This window comes from Vidua chalybeata, chromosome 12 (assembly GCF_026979565.1).
Source record: "Vidua chalybeata isolate OUT-0048 chromosome 12, bVidCha1 merged haplotype, whole genome shotgun sequence".
Taxonomy (NCBI): domain Eukaryota; kingdom Metazoa; phylum Chordata; class Aves; order Passeriformes; family Viduidae; genus Vidua; species Vidua chalybeata.
This window is the reverse complement of record NC_071541.1, coordinates 9830532-9845858: the sequence shown is the minus strand read 5'-3', so window position 1 is coordinate 9845858 and position 15327 is coordinate 9830532. Positions and strand designations below refer to the sequence as shown.

The window sequence follows — 15327 nt, the reverse complement described above, 5'->3', positions numbered from 1 at the left end:
TTGGGATGGGATCTTCAGTGGGTCACTTGGAGCAGCACAAAGGAGATTCATTGAGTTCTGTTCCTCTGCCCATTCCTGCAATGATCCTGCAGTAAGGACTAACTGAATACGAAGCTTGCTAGAGCAAAATGTAGAGGATGTTCCTGGACTTCAGAAAGGCCATAAAGGATTTCAGGGAAGTCCTCCAACAGCAGGATTACAAAGGCTCTTGTGGAAACACAATCACCCTCCTATCAGCAGAACTACTCACTCTAAATAGAAAATAAACACCACCTCACATAAAACATCACTGCTACTTTGCGTTTTCTTACCCTTCCATTCTGAAGGACACAAAAAATCTCTCTATTATTAAAATGTCCCATCAAAAACATGTCTGAAAGTAACTGACAGAAAGAAAAGAAATCACCAATATCCTAATGGTGGTGGGCCCAAAAAGCACTTCTGAAATGTCTGGATGCTTCTTTGAAACAATCCATTTGGTTTTGTCTATTCCACTTAAAATGCTAAAATGAGTGGTAAGATTGCAATTCCCTTCATTGCTTCCATTCTAGATTTCCAAAAAGCATTCCCATGAAAGCCATGATCTTGGTCCTCAGGAGCACCACAAGCATAAGCTGTGAGGGTCTGACACAGGGTAAAAAGGCTTCCTTACCCACCCAGTGACTGCACCATTCCCTTGTACGTGACACAACATTCTCGAGAAATGTTTGGGGCTGACATCAGAAAAAAATTCTCATTTGATTACCCAGCATCCAGACATCACCATTTGCAACAACACAGCCATCTTGGAGCACCAGATGTCTCTGGTGTGATGGTGGAAGAGCTTCAGAGATGACCCTCTCTGTGGCTGGTGGCATCAAGGAGACCCCTCCAGCACACTCAGTGTCAGCCACCTCCAAACCAGGGCCCAGTTCCTGGCTCAACCCCAAGAGCAGTGTGAGATTCTGCCAAGTTGTCTTTTGATCTTTCCATGGAACAAGTGCGTTCCTGCCAAGTCACACGCCCAGATTCCCTCAGCCTATCAGGACTCATCAACATGTCTCTGGCAGCTTCAAATTAAGCCCCCAAAGTGCTTCTTGCTGTGCTGGTACAGTAGGTGGACATTGCCTCCAGTCACTATCCATGGGATTAGGCAACACAGCCAGGCTAAGATGCTTTCCACCTGGTTCATCTTACCCTTAGATTGAGGGAGGGAAAACAATTTTCTAAAGTTAGGTTCATGCTTTAGGGCTTCTTGATGCCAAGGAGAGAACAAAGTCAGTCTCACTATATCACTTCAGGCCGTGCAAAATGATTCAGAAACCATAAATTACCTCTGTACTTTCAACTCCAATGTCTTTGCTTTCAGAAGGGAAATGCTTGCATCAGAGCGGAAGACAAGCTCCATGCAGCACAGTCAGCTGCAACAAGCAGAGCCATAGCATGCAACAAAGTACCTGAATATTGCACTCAGTTAGAAATATAAGAGCCTGTCCATCCTGAAAAGGCTGGGGCCAGAATTTGATGTCTGCCCTTTATAAAGGTGCCCTTCTACACTCATCTACCAACTCTATTGTAGAAATGAAACAGATTTTTTTATACTCCACAGTAACAGTGAACTCATATCTAAAGCAGGGGGTAGCGGCTCATTGAAATGGCAGATTTCTAGCAGGAACTGAAATATTTATTAGACAAGGTAACAGTGGATTATACAGGAGGGGGAGCAATGGCAGTGATCCCAATACATTCAGCAGAGTCCCTTCTCCCCTCTTTCTTCCCAGCCCCCTAATCACTACTGCTGCATGCCCAGACCATTCACACACTGAGCCTGGAAAATAAGGAGCTGCATTTAGATTTTGTTTTTTAAAGAGCCAAAACAGCTGTAAATGCTCCACGATATCTTAGGTGCCATAAGAACAGCCCCTGTGACTGCCAATCTTCCAGGTGGAGAAGGAGAAGATAGCCTGAAGGGTACTCTCCAGTGGTCACAGGGAGAAATTCCTTACAGAGAAGCAAAGATATATTTCACAAATCAAAGCAATTAAGTTTGCATGCAATTGTTTGGATTTATAAAACCACTTTGAAAGTAGCACATGAAAATGTTCATGATATTAAAGATGCTTAAAGAAAATCAGATTAAACAAAAGTAAACTACTGGACAAGGGTGAAAAAAAAAATACAGACGAGGCTCACTCACCAAAGTCTGACTGCAAATCCTTTTTCAGTCCACAAAGCATGTCTGCTGTTATCTATCAAATCATTCAACTAATTGTAAGAGCCGCTCCGTTTTCTCTCCCTGCCTGCGCTGGAATCCCTTCCCGGGCAGCCCGGGCTGCCTCCCACCACCGAGCGCGGCTGCGGCGCACACGCGGCTCCCGCACTGCCCGGCAGCGAGATCGGGCACGAATCGTCCGGGGCTCTCCAGTTTGCGAGGACTCAGAAATGTGGCAATCCTTTAGGAAGAAATATCTTTACACGGCTGTTTAACGTGCGGCTCGCCAGTCCTGTATAGAAATAGGAAAATGAAGGGTATGGGGTTTTTTTAATGAGGTCCTAAAAATCCGGTGCTAGTTCTCTCGGCTCCACTGTCCATCAGGCATTGCCAAGCAAAAGTTGGAAGCGCAGTGATTAGCCGGAACAGCTGGTTGAAGGGGAGGCAGCCACTGAACCCTAACGCTCCGGCAGATGCAGCAAATGTCGAGCGAGCACTTCATTCCCGGCGGAATTCCACCCCGCGCCCCGCCGGCGGAGAGCGGGCATCATCCCACGGAGATGTGCTGGCCCCTTCCTGCCCCAGCCCCTCGCTGGCTTTCATGGGCATTTCAGGCGGGGGGGTGGGGGAATAAAAAAAGGCATAAACGGGAGGAGGGCGGGCAGGCGGTGCTGCGGCGGAGGCAGCGCTGCCCCCGCGCCGCGCTCAGCGCCAGAACTTGGCCGGCAGCGGAGCCGCGCAGCAGCCCCCGAGTTGCAGTTGCAGCAGCAGCAGCAGCGGGGCTGAGCACAAGAAGAGGCTGCGACTGCAGTGTTGCCTGACACACTTTCCTCTCCCCCACCCCCTCTTGGCAAGTGCTTGCAGAGCCTCCAGCACCTTTCAAGGCAATGTCAAGCTGCTGTCAAAGCATTACAGTGCCTCCCAAACACATACACACGGTGCTCGTAAGGGAATATCAGGCTGCAGCCTTGTGTCCTCCCTACAGCGTTTGCTGAAAACTCGCTTTAACCCTTTCTTAGGAAGGGCGGAGGAATCAGCACGGGCAAAAGGCATGCAAGTCCTGTGTTGAGATCTTGGCGAGAGGAGGCTTTGAGGGCAGTGCTGGGACCCAGCTGGTCACGAGGAGTTTGGCCCTCCAGGACAAGATGCTGCCTGGCTTCCCTCGAAACTGCTGGCCCTGCGCTGTGGGTAGGGAAAGGGCACTGGCCTAGGAAGAAATGGTTGCAGTAAACCAGCGTCTCCTTCCTTTACTATTAAAATGGAAAAGTTGGCTGATTTGTGTTGAAGATCCAGAGCATGCCAACACCCTGCCCATGAGGCTATAAGGGTGTGCATAGGGTCAAATCCTGCCTCCAGCACTGTGCAAGTCCCCTTCTCAGCCAAGCTGTGAGATGGAAACTGTGCTAACCAGCTCATGGCAGCATTCTCCACAGTCACCCTATTATCTTGAGAACTACTGTCATCTATAACAGCAAGATTATACCCACAAACAGTGAAGAGATATCAAGACAAGCATGGACTAAGGCACAAAAGGCATCTACATTTTTGTATGAGGGTCCAGTCATGGTTGAGACTGCTAGTAGATTTGTCTGAAAGTAGCCAAGAGGTCACAAATTTAGAAGGAAGCTCATGGAAAGGCAGCAAGGTTAAGCCTTGTTTCCTTTGGAAAGAAATCAGGATAAATCAAGAGGAACTAAACACATCTGAATGCGCCAGCAGGAAATTTTTATAGACCCGGGGGTCCTAACTCTGTGTGGAGGAGGATAACTGGGTTTCAGCCTAATGCCAGAGCTCTTGTTCAGATTGAAATGCAGCAGCATCTCTATTGTGGTTCAAATTCAGCTGTTTCATGAGAGGATAACTTATACAAAAGCAATAAAATCACTAAGTAATAAAAAAACTACTTACAAAAGAGATATTTTGGTCCATAATTTGTTTAAAAGAAGTTGTTCAGTCTGACAATAGACTTAATTAGTAATTGAGGCAAAATTTATAATTAGAAATCTTTTCACACAGCTATTAATGCTTTTGCTGCAAAGAAATTTCATCTTAAAGGAAAAAACATTACCAGTTGCACCACAAATACAAGAAGCTGCTAATTTGAGAATAGCCCATTGCTTTGGGTGCCATGAAATGGATGTCTCAAAAATGGTGCTTTAAAGAAAAATTTTAAATAATTGTTTGTGTTGACACCACCATAAAATTCTTCCCACCTTATCTGCTGCATGAAAAAAAGTGTGTGAGAACACAGCTCTAATACACAGTTGAAGCTTCTTGTTTTTTGGATGAGAACTGGCTGGAGCTGCCCCATTCCTCTGATGTTGGTGGAGAAGGAAGAGGCATTTGGGCATTTCAAGCCTGGAATTGCTGGTGGCATTCATTGAGCTGCTTGGCAAAACACCAGAGCACCAGGAGCCTGGAGAGGACTAAGATGTTTACGGTTTCTGGCCAAAATCCACAAACACAACACTTTCATCATGTTTCAGGTGGCATTACATTAAAACCAGTTAAAGTGAACAGCTTGAGTTTCTAATGGGGAAGGGAAAGGATACATCACGCACCCCAACAAAACAAGGCAGACCAAAAACATATGGTATGGCATCAAAACGTGTAGGTGTCATAAAAGAGCATCAACCTAAGCTATGGTGACAAACTTGAGACAGTATGTAGAGTTTTGATGTTTCAGGAACAGTCTGTGCATTGTCCTGGACCTTTTTGACATGAACTTTAAGTTCGTGTGCTCAGAATTAGTAGTTTTCCAAAAATGCTCTGGCAATATCAATCTACGAATGTATGGTTTTTAAAATAAGTTAATTTTGTGGAGGTGGGATGTTAAAGTTTTTTCACAGGAAAAAAAAAAAAACAAAAAAAAAATTCAGTTCTGTTTTTTTGGCATATTCTGATCTCCTATTACCACTCCAGGAGGAAAGAGGGTTTAGGAAATGCTTTCTTGCACTCCCACTTCAATATAAAATGCTCAAGGAGAAAGACAGCACAGGCTGAGGACAGCCCATGGCTAGAGAGCTTCTGGGTGGTCCCTATTGGAAACATCCATCCATGCAGGCTTGTGGCTCTCATCCATACAACTGAAGTGGTGATGCCAGTGAACAAGCACCTGCTCTGCAGAAATGGGCATTTACTTTTCTCAGGAACAGGCTGCCCTTCGAGTAAAGTTCATTTGTTGTAAGTAAGGAGTATCTACCCTTACATGCACAGACATGTACTAGCGCTTGGTTTAGCATTTCTTGTACCCACCACATCCTGTCCCGCTCGTGAACCTCATACATATTTCCCCAGAGCTGCCTTACAAATCCTCCCAGAACCGCATTGGGAGAGATGCTGCAAACCTTGCATGGCCTAAATTGGTTGGGACAACATTTACTGAATACACTTTTATCCAAACCAGACAGAGAGGACAGCAGAGGGAAGATCGCAGGCTATTCAGAATATCCATTATTTAGTCCAGTGTTTGATAGGTATTTGTAACCATTATTATTTAACCACATCCAAAAGGATCCTTGTCAGAAGTCACAGGACTGTGGAACACTCACACAAGATCCTGATATGAACCATTTAGCACTGAACATGGTCTGAGCTGTGGAGAACATGGAGAGAATCTTACATCACTCCACATTAGGAAGTCTCAGGAGACTCTCTGAAGACAGTTGAATGAACATAATGAACAGTGAGCCACAAGAAAATGATGAGGAAAAACCCCCAACCACATGCACTTAGAGACCGCAGAGAAACACCGACGTTCCAACCGCATATAAAATGATATTAATAGCAACAGAAATTGCTTTGGGTTAGGGAAGGTTCAGAAGAGACTGACACAGATGCTTTCTACTTTTTTTTAGTTCAGATGTTAAATTAAGATTTTCAGTTACCATCTCCTTCTCATCCTACTTCTTCCATTTAATAATACATGCCTGCACATCAGGGTCCCCCTGGGACTGGGGACTCATCTTCCTGCTCATCCACCCTCTCAAGGCTTGTTTCTGGCACAGCAGACCCAGTGCTTCCTAGTAAGTTGTCTTACTGGGAAAGGCAGTATTTACTGGGAATTCTATGAATTTCTGCACAAAATCAAGAAGTTTGGAGAGCCTTCTTTGTTTGATTTTTGGTTGCAACAGACAGGGAGGAGGAGGGACAAAAGGAAGACCCATCACTCTCTTGGTGGAAGAGATTTCACAGCTGATTACCCAGCTACCCATTGGCTGCACATTTGCTCCATTTCATCTGCTCCAATTTTACATAGTTTTGCTTATTTAGAAATCCCAGACAACTGCATATCAGCCTCAGGCCTCATCTCTGGTCTAAGCAAATGCCCTGATTTATACATACAACCCCAAATGCAATGCACTGTTTCATCAATATATTTTTATGGCAAATGGAGAAGGGACTTGAAAAGAAAAAATCTTTAAGGGTATTTAAACAGCTTAATAATGGAGCCAGAGGAAGTCCTTGATTGTTCTTTTCTTCAAGTGCAAATTCCACCAGCCAGTCCTAAACACTAATTTATTACAGGTAGTGAACACTGAAAGATAAATTGACCCATCCAGTAAGCAATTAGAACCCATGCTGCACGCACACACAGAGCACTGAGACAGAATACTTCTTTACAGAGCAAAGGTACCTCCAAGACCCCCATCCATTCCCTCCACCATCAGAGCACAATAAAATGGTTCTTGCACATTTTTCTGGGTAATCAGAGTAGGACACACTGGGGTTGGAGACCCCAGTACTGATAAGAGAAACAGTGGAAGATAAATAGGCTGCAGGAAAGTACAAGGTCCTTTATTCCCCAGCCAGCTCTAATGATACAAAAGAGCTCGTTCAGGGACCTTGTTAGCAAAGGTCATCCCAACAAAAGTGAATCTTGGCTTTACAATGATTTTTTAAGCCAAATGGAGATGAGTTTGACAAGACACAGCAATAAGAAATACAGCAGGAGGTTAAAGATACAACAACCACCACCAGCCATGCCAGGGCAAGGTTGGAGTTTATGACCTGGTCCAAAAGGAGCAGAGCTCTGGAAGTTGCATGCACAGATTCTGAAAGGAGGTTCAACACTTTCAGGTAGACAGAGCATATTTGTCCCATGTATCTCTACTTCTGTGGCTTTATGTACAGAACGAGTACTTTTTCTAGGCAAAATACACCCCTCCTTCCTTTGGAGAATCTCCTAATTGGTTTTACTTTTTGCCCCCCTCAAATCTTTCATAGAAATATAGCTGGCTGGTACCCCATAGCCTTGTGACACAGGTAAAATCCTCGAGCACGTGTGTGATTGGAGGAACCATGCAGACACAGAAAGCAAGAGCAGCACCAAGCCACTAGAGGAAACAAAATGCCTACTTCCCAGCTTTTAGTGATCCATGCACTGGAATGTGAGCAATTTGTTGACATAAAAAAAAGAAAAAGAAAAAAAATAACAAGGAGGGCAAGTAAGCATCTAAACTTTTCAGTGATTGAACTGATTTCCAGTTTTAAGGTCATTAAACCGCTCCAATCCACATCGAGTGAGTGGCAGCTGCACTCGGCACTTCAATACCTGCACCAGTGGCTGCCCTGAAAGGGCCTGTTCATGATCTCTCCTTCAGCAAAAATGCTGTTTCTTCTTTATATTTTATTCATGTCATCAAGAATGAAAGTAGTGATGGGTCTTTTAGCAGCTGGCCTGCATCCACCTTCCTTCCACACTGTGGGTGAGCAATTTAGGTGAAACAAGCTCCAACACAATCAAAGTACAGATGAGAGAAAACATCTTCTGCTACAGACCTTTGGATATAGAGAGAAAATGGGAAACAGGCACTGCAGCCCTACAAGAATAGGACACAACCTTAGAGCTCAGTCAGCCCAAAGGACAGCAGGGAGCAGAGGTGTGAGCACGTGGATGGGGCTGCAAAGCACATCATCCCTCAAGCCCTCACTATGTTAGTGGCCACAAGAGCTCAGATCTTTGCAGTAGTAGGGATTGAAGACTTCTTCCTCTTGATCCAAAAGGATGCAGTGCTTCAGCCCAAGCAAAGGACCCTTCTAGTGGCAGGGATCTGGCCATGCCACAGACATGAGAAAAAAAGACAGAGAAAAAGAGAGAGAAAGAGGCAATGCTGCAACCTGTAGGATAGGTCTTAGCATCCAACTCCACTCCTGCCTGTGGGAAGAAAAACCTCTGCATCTTCCCCTTAAAGGATTTCTCTTGGCACTGGTCTCTGCAGAAACAATGCTGCCAATGCAGATGGAAAAATAAGCAAGTGGGTCATCAGTCTTACCCGTTGTCACACAGTTTCTTTTCAATGAGTAGCAGTGTAACAATGCATTAACAATAAATGAAATGCCATGTTAACACTAATTTGCATAGTACAGAGCCACATTGCTCTGCTGCCTCTATTCTCTTTCCTAACTCTCCTGACCTGCATATGAAACGAGATGAAATTTAATTGCTGGGGCATTCAGTAGAATCACTGAATTTCTGCTTAATGAGGTTTCATTTGTACTCTGTTGCATCAGACACCTTCTCTCCAAGGTGCTGTATTAACTAGTTCAGATATAAAATATTTTCCAAGGCACATTTTCATATGTGTTTCAACAAATAGCAGGAAAAGCACTGACTGCAAAAGACAGTATTAATATCAGCAGCATGATAAGGCCAGTGAAATCTCAAGAGCACCAAGCCATATTCCTCCACCAAACAAAAGTTTTAATGGCTTTTATATATGCTCTAGCATGCTACTATGCAGCATCTATGCTGTGCAACAAGGCAAAGCTAGGTGAGACCTGGCCAAGGTCTATATGGGAGACAGCCAAGAACTAAAAGCACTACCAATAATTTTGGTGACTCAGAAAAAGCACAGCTCACATTGCACCCAGGAGTCAGAGCTCTGGATGGTTTTGCATTCAGATACCTCAGTGAGCTCACCTCATTCAGAAGTCCTTGGCTGAGGAGGTACCTCATGTGAGGCACCTCAGGCTGCATGGCCAGGCAGTTCTGAAAGGCCAGCCTTCCTCCTCGGTTTTTGCTCAGCCACTACCAGCAGCACAGGCACGGCTGTGCTTCAGAGTCACATGTAGGGACCAAAGCCACCAAAGCAGGCGACATTGACTCGTGGTAGCAGGGGCGACAAGGCAGAGCGGGCAGGCGTGCCCGGCCGAGCGGGGACACAGCGCTGGACGAGGCCACGGGCCGGTGTCGGCTCCAGCCCCCAGCTCTCCCCACGCTGGGGGAGGCACACACCGCGCCGAGCAGCACCGGCGCCACACTCCGCGGTGGCAGCAGGAGCGCGGGGGGAGCCGATCGCAGAAAGCAGACAGACATGACCCAAAAGGCACTGCCACGCCACAGGCAGCAGCTCCCCAGCGCGGGGTGAAACCAGGTCAGGCTCCCCGGCTGCCTCAGGAGGGCTCCCGGCTCTCCCAGCGCCCCGAGGGGGATGCGGCGCTCAGAGGTGCCGGAGCTCGCAGGCGCCCTCGGACGGGGCTGGTGCAGCCGCGTGTGCCGGGCGAGGCGCTCCCAGCTGCCGGCTGCTCCCGCTCCAGCTTGTCAGGTTTTACCTCCCAAGCTGGGGCAAGGCAGAGCCACACACAGCTCCGGGTAACCCCCAAGTGCTGAGACCGGTGATTCATGAAGAATTTTGATTTATTCAGAACACGCGGAGCTCCCTGAGGGACTGCAAATTGCTTGTTAGTGCACGTTTGCAGGATGGGAGCAGCCTCGCTCCCCGGGAGCAGTTAGAGCACGCTCCCAGCAGTCTGTAAAGGTTTGTCCTTTCACTGGTGTGTTACAGTCACCTATCAAATACTGCTTAGGCTCATCCCCAGCGTGGATCCAGACAACACCAGTGGATCCGTGACAGCTGCAACAGGCCAAGAGACCAGCCACAAAGTCAGTTTCCCGTTTGGGTTGTAAGGGGGGGAGAGTGGGGATCAGAGTATGGTGTGAGGCAGCCCTAATTATCCCAGAGTAGCTAATTATAAAGAACGCAAATTGGCAGAAATAAAGCCACACGGTCAATAATAGTATTTTTTTAAAGCTGGAAATTTTAGCCCATTATCTTTCCAGCTGAAAAGCTTTAATTGAAAATGGCTAATCTTCCAGTGGGTTCAGGAAGGGTTTACAAGCTAATTGCTCTCTTTTCTTTAGGATTAACACTTTGTTCCGTGAATTGGGGTGGAGGGCAGCAGATGTGCAGCCTTTACTCTCTTTAATCCAAATACCCCACTGCCACAGATGCTCCCAATGCTGTGTGGTGGCATAATGGAATCTCTTTCTTGCACATAAAGTGCTTGTTCTGAAATGAAATTACAGTTTTTTATTAGGAAGGGAACAATAAATTTCCTCCACCACACATCCCCATCACGAAAGACACAGCATTGGGCTGTAAAAATCCCTGATGGAAGTCAATCTTGCAGGAAAGAGAGCAGCTAACAGATGAATTTACCATGTTCCTTTTGTAACTGGTAGTCAGTGTCATTTGGACAAGGGCAGAAAAGTCATTATCCCACAAAAGTGAGAACATGATCCCACAAACCTCAGGGTGGCTGGGACCTGGCTGCTAAGCTCTAGGCTGGGAGAAGATTTAGAAGAGCCAGCTGGGAGAACAACTGCCTTCCATTTAAAAAGAGAGAAATTAATTCTGCTAACCACAGTGACAGCTACGACCTATTGCTCCCACAGACTGCCCATAAAGCTAGTTAGGAATCTTGACTACATGGACTAGATGGAATTTGTATTACATGAGAAAAAGGGGTTGGCTTGATCCTGTGATCTCTCTGGGAGAGATGTACTTAAAGGAGAAGAGGATCCCTAATAGCAAAGGCAGAGTGAAGCCTATTTCTCAGAAAGAGGGGAGGGGGAGAAAATGTACATTCAAAGACATCTTAAATGAACAAATGAGGTTGTAGCCATTCAGCTCTTGCTGCTGCAGGGTAAGGAAGACCAAGTCCTTCTTTACCTGAAATCTGCACTCCTGCTGCTCAGAAAACCAGCATCTGGCACCTCCTTGCAAGATCCTGATTACCAGTCCCAAAGGGGTAACACACCTGTTAGCAGAGCAACTTTTCCTACTCCTATGATCAGACCAGGGAAGGCCACACCATTAGGAGTAACAGTGTGCCAGCCCACCCTACCCAGACTGGAGATCACAAAAGCAACAGAGCACTTGAGCCCAGAAGGTAAGGGGAGAAGGAGGAAGCATTTAGTGTTTGAATCAATAAGTCAAGCTAATGTTTTGTGTCATAATGTCTCAGCAGTGCTGTTCAGGAAGGCCCTGGGGAAGGGAGCCAGCCCCACCTGTATGAGCTGTCTAACAGCATCTCCAGGGCTTCCCCTAGAATGGCCAAGGAGAAGAACATGTTTGCCCAGAGAACAGGTCATCTCAAGTCCCTTGAATCAATTTCCTAACTTTAGCAATCTGTAAACTAGAGAGAAGATTCATCTCTTTTGACATACCAGCAAATACAGCTCAGTAACTGCTTCCCCTATTCCTCCTCTCCCTAAAACTTAGAATTTTCTGCTGAATCACTATCAAAAAGAACATACTCAAACCCAGGAAGGAAGCTATGCAAACAATACCCATACAAGAGTGTCTCAGTCAAACCCATGGAAGCAGAAGACACAGGAGTCCAGGGAATGGGTACCATACTCAGAAATTTCAAAAGCTCAGCTAGTTTTTAAAAACTGAATTTGTGTGAAGTACAGCTCAATATTGCCTTTTCAAACCCTTCCTGGAACAGTCACGAAGTTGCTATCCTAATTCAAGCCTTTCATTAGCTGGTGAATTGGAATATTTAGTGTTCAAATGAAGATGAATTGTTGCCAGCCACAGCATCATCCTGCATTCAGCAGTGATCTCGATCTTGCAAAGTATTTCCTCAACTAAGGGAGAAAATCCTCAGAGAAAGCAGATGACAGACACACATATTTTGAGCATATGGCCATATTAAAATCTAGATGGATGCTGAGATACTAGAGGCATGGGTTAGGAGGGGATGTTTTCAAAACTCTCTTAACCCAGTGACCCAGTTTATGGGAAAGATGCTTTATCATTTGTACCTTTAGATTACACATGAGAAGAGGCAGCAAGTGCACACTGCTACCTCAGCAGCTGTTCACATGCTGGAACATGGTAGTTACTTATGCAAAAAGGCATTAAAAGTTAGATATTTGTTCATTATTGCTTTCCTGAGTATTGCTTCTGATACTCAAAGGCACAAAAATCCTGCAGAAGCTGACTCTCTAGAGCAAAACCTCCTACTCCAAGAGTGCATTTCTGTGCAAGAGCCACTAGGAGCAATACTGAAAACCTTATTACTCCACAAAGATGAAAACACAGAATCCAAGCCAGAATCAACACTGGATAAATTATGGCCAAGAAAATCAAGTTTTAAAGCTATATATTTGGCAAAAAGATACTTTGACTGTCTTCTTCTTTTCAAAGAAAACCAAAAAAGCAGAGAGAAAATTATTTTCTGAAAGCAGTAAGAAGCACTGTGAAGACCTAGTTTTGTGATCACCCACCTTCACATTAGCTGACATCCCTGACATGCAGTTACAGACCTACTGCAGAACTGAACTAGCATTACAGAAGAGCTTCCTAGAAAAAGCTTTTTGTAATAGAAATAGTCTGTCCAATTATTTACAGAGTGATCACTTAAGAATATTTATTCTCCAAAACATACTGTACTATAAACCCCATTTACTCAACTATTAATTCATTTCTGAGAAGCAGCACAAAGCTTAGTAGGATGTGGAGATTTGAGTGAAAATTATGGGATTGCTTTCTTTATAGCTGAGAATTGATGCACATATGTCAGAGCACAGACAACAGGATCAAACAGGTCTTGATCAAAACAATCAGAGCAGTGAAGCCTACAGAGGCTCTGAACCAACAAGCAACACCTGAGGGGCAGGTCACAATGGGGACATTAAAGTTTCCTTGCAAGATTTGAGGTGCACCCCTGCAGTAACCACACACTCCTGGAGACCATTACATGTAGATGGTGCCCAGGTATGGCTGACTAACAACTACTTACATTTTATGTGGTACTCCAAAGTAATTAAAAAGTGGATTCCTTTAGAAATAGCATTGCCTCAAGCCCATCAGGATGTTTTTAGGCAGTAGTCTCACCATTACAAAGGGTATTTGTGATCTGAATTGCAGTTACATTAAATACATTATTAAATATACAAAGCATCATGCAGCTGTAGTTATCACCAGAATGACTCACTCCTGGTGTACAGGGATTTAGCCAGAGGAGAAGGGTATTGGAAGACGAAGGTGCAAATGTTCTTCACAGGTCATTACTGTATCTACCACATCAATCCTCTCTCCAAGCCACTTTCTCCTTTCCCTTCTTCATGGAATCACTTGGGTTGGAAGGAACCTCTCTGGAAGCGTTGCCATGAAGGAACTCCACAGACAAATAAAAATACTCCCCTTACTTGGGAAGCTTCCAACAACATAAATGTTTACACTGGGACCAAATGGACGAGGGAAGGTGGGTGTACCTGCTGTCCCCTGTGAAAAGGGACATTGGCAGAGCCACTCCAGCAGCATCCACATCTGCTGATCCTGCCCAGGGCTGGGAGCTGTGGCCTCGTGGCCGGGATTCTCCTCTCTGCAGAGAGCAACCCAAGTGCACCAGCCTCCCTCGCTCTAAGAAGGTATTTGGCAGGATTTGACAGTCGAGCATAATTCCAGATGAAACACACCAGATTGAAGGATTTCTGCATAATTAGGGATATAATACTGTATTTAAGAATCTCCCAAATACCCGCAGTTAACAGAGGGCAGCGTGCTCGGCGGAAACCCATCTCCTGTCACCAGGGAATAAAGCTGGCACTAAGTGCATGCAGATCTTCACTTTCTTTAATACCTCAGCAGCCCAAATGCAGCAGCCAAAAAAAGTCCTTTCCAGAATGGGCCTAAGTCCACAGGAGATCTCCTGGACTGGATGCCCCAGCTTAGAGCCATCCAGTGTTCCCAAAACAGCAAAGTGGCTGTGCTGGTACCCAGGCTTTGGGAAAGTTTCTATAGCAACAGGACACAAAATTTAAGTGTTTATATGGCACAGCTGATTTACGCCATCACAGCTGTGTTTAAGTCATTGAGGCTGAGGGAAAAGCCTGAAAAAGTAAGATGCAATTCCCCATCCGAGGAGTTTTTGACTTTGTTTCATCCCCCCAACAGTTTTTAAGTCTCAGATTTTGTGCTGATGGGTCACTTTTCTGTTACCTCTTCCAAGGCCCATCCCTGGGTAGATGCTTTCTTTATACTCCAGCTGTTGAAAAGCCATAGAATCCCAAATTTTCCAGCTTTCAGAAAGACCTAGTCCAGACAGTACTGCAAGATACACTCTTCTCAAAACAGCAGGTGCAAATATATTGGTTGGTTACTGGGCAGTGTCATTTCATTTGGAGAAGAACAGGACAGCTATACATGCACATTTTCTAAGTACATATCCAGATTTTCTGCAAAGCTGCCAGGCTGCAGTGGACAGCACCATCATCAGCTCTTCCTCCATGGGCCACCGTGGTACATGGGGAGCTGCAGGGTGGGCAAAACTCTGCACTGAGACCAGGAACATACTGAACAGCAGCTCTGTGCCATGAGGTCGCAGATTTAAGGCTGGTGGGGACCTTCCTGTGTGTTTTCTCACCAGCCCACAGACACGTCCCTGCAATGAGCTCATCCTCACACCACTGCGGAGGACACAGCTGCCATGCCTAGCAGAAACCCCAGGACAGAAGTGTCACCTCAACAGGCTGATCTCAATGCTCAGAATAAATGCAAAACCTTCCTGCCACTCCAGTCCCACTCTGCAGCAGCCACTCTTCAGCATGTTATTGCTCCCTCTGCCCCTGGATTGGCAGCCTCTGCTTTTCCAGAGGGATGAGTGCACAAGAGTGTGCTGCCCTCAAACAACCTACCACCACGATGGAAACACTATCTGGGGTGAAATTTGAGGCTCTGCTGTCACTGATGTTTGCAGCCCTGCAGGCTTCTGCCCCAGCACATTGCCTGTCCCCTGTCCTCAAGCCCTGGGGTGACAGAGCAGATTTATGGGCTCAGAAATGTGATGCTCATCTGTGTCACAGGATGGAGAAAACGGCAGCTGCAAAGTTCAGTGTGCCA

General features: G+C 45.7%; 1 protein-coding gene across 3 annotated transcripts in view; it reads right to left on the bottom strand.

Annotated features, from left to right (window-relative positions):
• Positions 1–15327, bottom strand: part of GRIP2 (glutamate receptor interacting protein 2) — a 256934-nt gene that overhangs the window by 79461 nt on the left and 162146 nt on the right. Inside the window, exon 1 of one of the 3 annotated variants that reach the window (XM_053953996.1) lies at positions 2177–2373. The exons of the other annotated variants lie outside the window; for them this stretch is intronic. Coding sequence (XP_053809971.1) covers positions 2177–2216 — 40 coding nt within the window. The 5' untranslated portion in view covers positions 2217–2373. Of the gene's footprint in view, positions 1–2176; positions 2374–15327 lie in introns of those variants that run through there. 3 annotated transcript variants of the gene reach the window in all.